At 40.2% G+C, this 2,582-nt stretch overlaps 1 protein-coding gene across 2 annotated transcripts in view; it reads left to right on the top strand.

The window, feature by feature from the left end:
* Window positions 1-1,339, top strand: part of LOC115214154 (ETS-related transcription factor Elf-5-like) — an 18,213-nt gene extending 16,874 nt beyond the window's left edge. For both annotated transcript variants that reach the window (XM_029783230.2, XM_036504486.1), the window contains one exon: window positions 1-1,339. This exon is cut by the window's left edge and continues 46 nt beyond it. In XM_029783230.2, coding sequence (XP_029639090.1) covers window positions 1-123 — 123 coding nt within the window. In that variant the 3' untranslated portion in view covers window positions 124-1,339.
* Window positions 1,340-2,582: the final 1,243 nt, after the last annotated feature.

Here is a 2,582-nt window from a genome sequence, read left to right as displayed (position 1 = left end):
TATAAGTTTACCACAGATTTTAAAGATAGCAAATTCATGAAGTCGAGCAGTCATCACCAATCATCGTTTGAATACCCAAGTAAATATAGAGAAACTTTCAACAGCGACGAAACTCCCCTTTGAGCATCATCGATGAGAGCACACGCAGCGGGGACATCTTTAATCCCCCACCGGTTTTCGTTGGTAGTGAGTCGATCAATTATGATGTATGTTGCACTCAACACGAAATCCCTGAAGCAACGGGTTCGAAATCGTTTGAATCGTGGTATTGTGATAAGACAATTTATAAAAAATTGGTCAACGTAAACAGCTCGGATAGCATATACAGTTCGAATATTGACATTCCCATCTTAGAAAATTTTAATAGTTCATCGGCTTCAGACAACTGTAGCTCTTTGTCGCCCAATGACTCCTTGCTGTCAGACACTTCGGATATTAGTTTGAAAATAAAACGTTCCAGTTCTGAAATATGTCTGCCTGATTCTCTGCCGAATAAGCGATACTGTCCCGAAACAGCTCAGAATATCACTTTCAGTGACAGCGATTTCTCAAACTCTCAGAAGGTTACAGATCTCCTCAATGACGACTGGCACGATCAATACATTGTGCCTGACACAGGGTTACAAAGTTACAAGGATTTATCCCCCGACTCGAATCATTTTCCGTCTGTTCGCTTCGATTACAGCGAGGAGAATGGGTCTTACGATGTTGACATGAGCTCTAATTTCCAATCTCTCCTCGAAGATCTCCACAAAGAGCTACAGTTCCTAAACAATGCATAGAACTTCACAATCATTCATAAACACAAGTCAAGTTATGACTTCATTGTCTGATATGTATATATATAGTAATATAATATATATATGTATTTATATTTTCCCATTTGCTAGATGGATATTCCGATGAGGAAGGCCATCGAAAAAAAAAAAAGCGAGTGGTTTGGTATCCTATTTTTCAGGAAATATATTTTATATTGTTATTGTTTAATAGTAAATGTCAATCCTAATCGAACAGCCTTATAACACGCAGGTCGTTGGTCGAACGATGAGGTATGATCTAGAAATCCGTCTTCCCGTTACATAACATCGTTATCTAGCCAAGAGCCATGCTGCATCCTACAGCAAGACGTGCAGCATGGAAGTTTAGAAACATAGCACTCTCTCTACAGTCTGCCCTATTTATGTACGCCCATATGTTATAGTGCTGGCCACAAAAGAGGCGGGAAATGTAGACTGGTCAGAGCTGGACAGTTGCTGTTTCTTTCCACGCACAGTGTTGATGCTGTGCATCCTAACACAGTGTTCATATCAGGAGAATTATTGATGCTGCAACTACTTTTGTGTGTGTGTGTGTGTGTGTGTGTGTGTGTGCGCGCGTGTGTGTGTATTCCCTATGCAGTGTCGGGGAGAGAGTGTTTTTGTTTGTTTTAATTTTGTACTAGTGTCTGGAACGTGGTGTCCGTACCCGGGTATTTGGAGGGGTGGGGTTCACGTGGTAACAGAAATTGCGGGACATGAAGTTGCTGCGGTCACAAACCTGATCCCTTCCTATACCCAGTAGTCTTTCGTTTTCAGTCTTTTTTTTTGTTTTGTTCTGTTAGTAGTACGTGGTGGGGTGGGGGTCTGTGTATAACCCACAGCGAAAGCGCAGGGCGCTGTTTATCTTTTTTGGGTTTCTTTGTAGTTTATTGTAGTTTGATAAAGAAACTGGAGCCTAGGCTGGTCCGGCATAATCCATAAATAATTTATTGTATTGTTTATACAGTATTGTCTTTGTTGTTGTTTTTAACAAAATATAAAACTAGGAATTGCTCTGAATATGTTTGTGAGGAGCAGAAGTTGATGACAAGAGAAGAGTTATAGTGGCTTGTATTGTTTTCATCCAGCACTTTTAGTGTCATTCTCTGTATCATTTGCGTTGAGCGCAAGTGTTTGCGTACCCTATAAGACCATCATTGTTGCAAAAGGGTCTGTCGGCCCCATTTTGAGAGTAGTTTAGAATGGTGAGTTTTCCGGTGTTCTAGTATTAAAGATATCTATGGCGGCGAGCTGCCAGAAACGTTAGCACGCCGGGCGAAATGCGTAGCCGTATTTCGTCTGCCGTTACGTTCTGAGTTCAAATTCCGCCGAGGTCGACTTTGCCTTTCATCCTTTCGGGGGTCGATTGAATAAGTACCAGTTACGCACTGGGGTCGATATAATCGACTTAATCCGTTTGTCTGTCCTTGTTTGTCCCCTCTATGTTTAGCCCCTCGTGGGCAATAAAGAAATATATAAGACCACCATTGTTGTGAAAGGGTCCGTCGGCCCCATTTTGAGAGTAGTTTAGAACGGTGAGTTTTCCGGTGTTCTAATATTAAAGATATTTCCTAAAACATTGCTACATAAATGTTATGAGTAATGATAAAAAAAAACCTTTAGTTACTTATAAAGATGTTTCGAATGCCGTCCGTGAATTTTTCAAGTTTCTATATCATATTTGCATAGTTTATTTTTTAATAAACTACGTTTACTTGTTCAATTTATTCTGTACAGACATGTAAAGTTGCAAAGGATAACATTCTTCCTGGTTCTATTGTAGAT

Source organism: Octopus sinensis, linkage group LG7 (genome assembly GCF_006345805.1).
Source record: "Octopus sinensis linkage group LG7, ASM634580v1, whole genome shotgun sequence".
NCBI classification, from domain to species: domain Eukaryota; kingdom Metazoa; phylum Mollusca; class Cephalopoda; order Octopoda; family Octopodidae; genus Octopus; species Octopus sinensis.
This window is presented reverse-complemented; position numbering and strand designations above follow the sequence as displayed.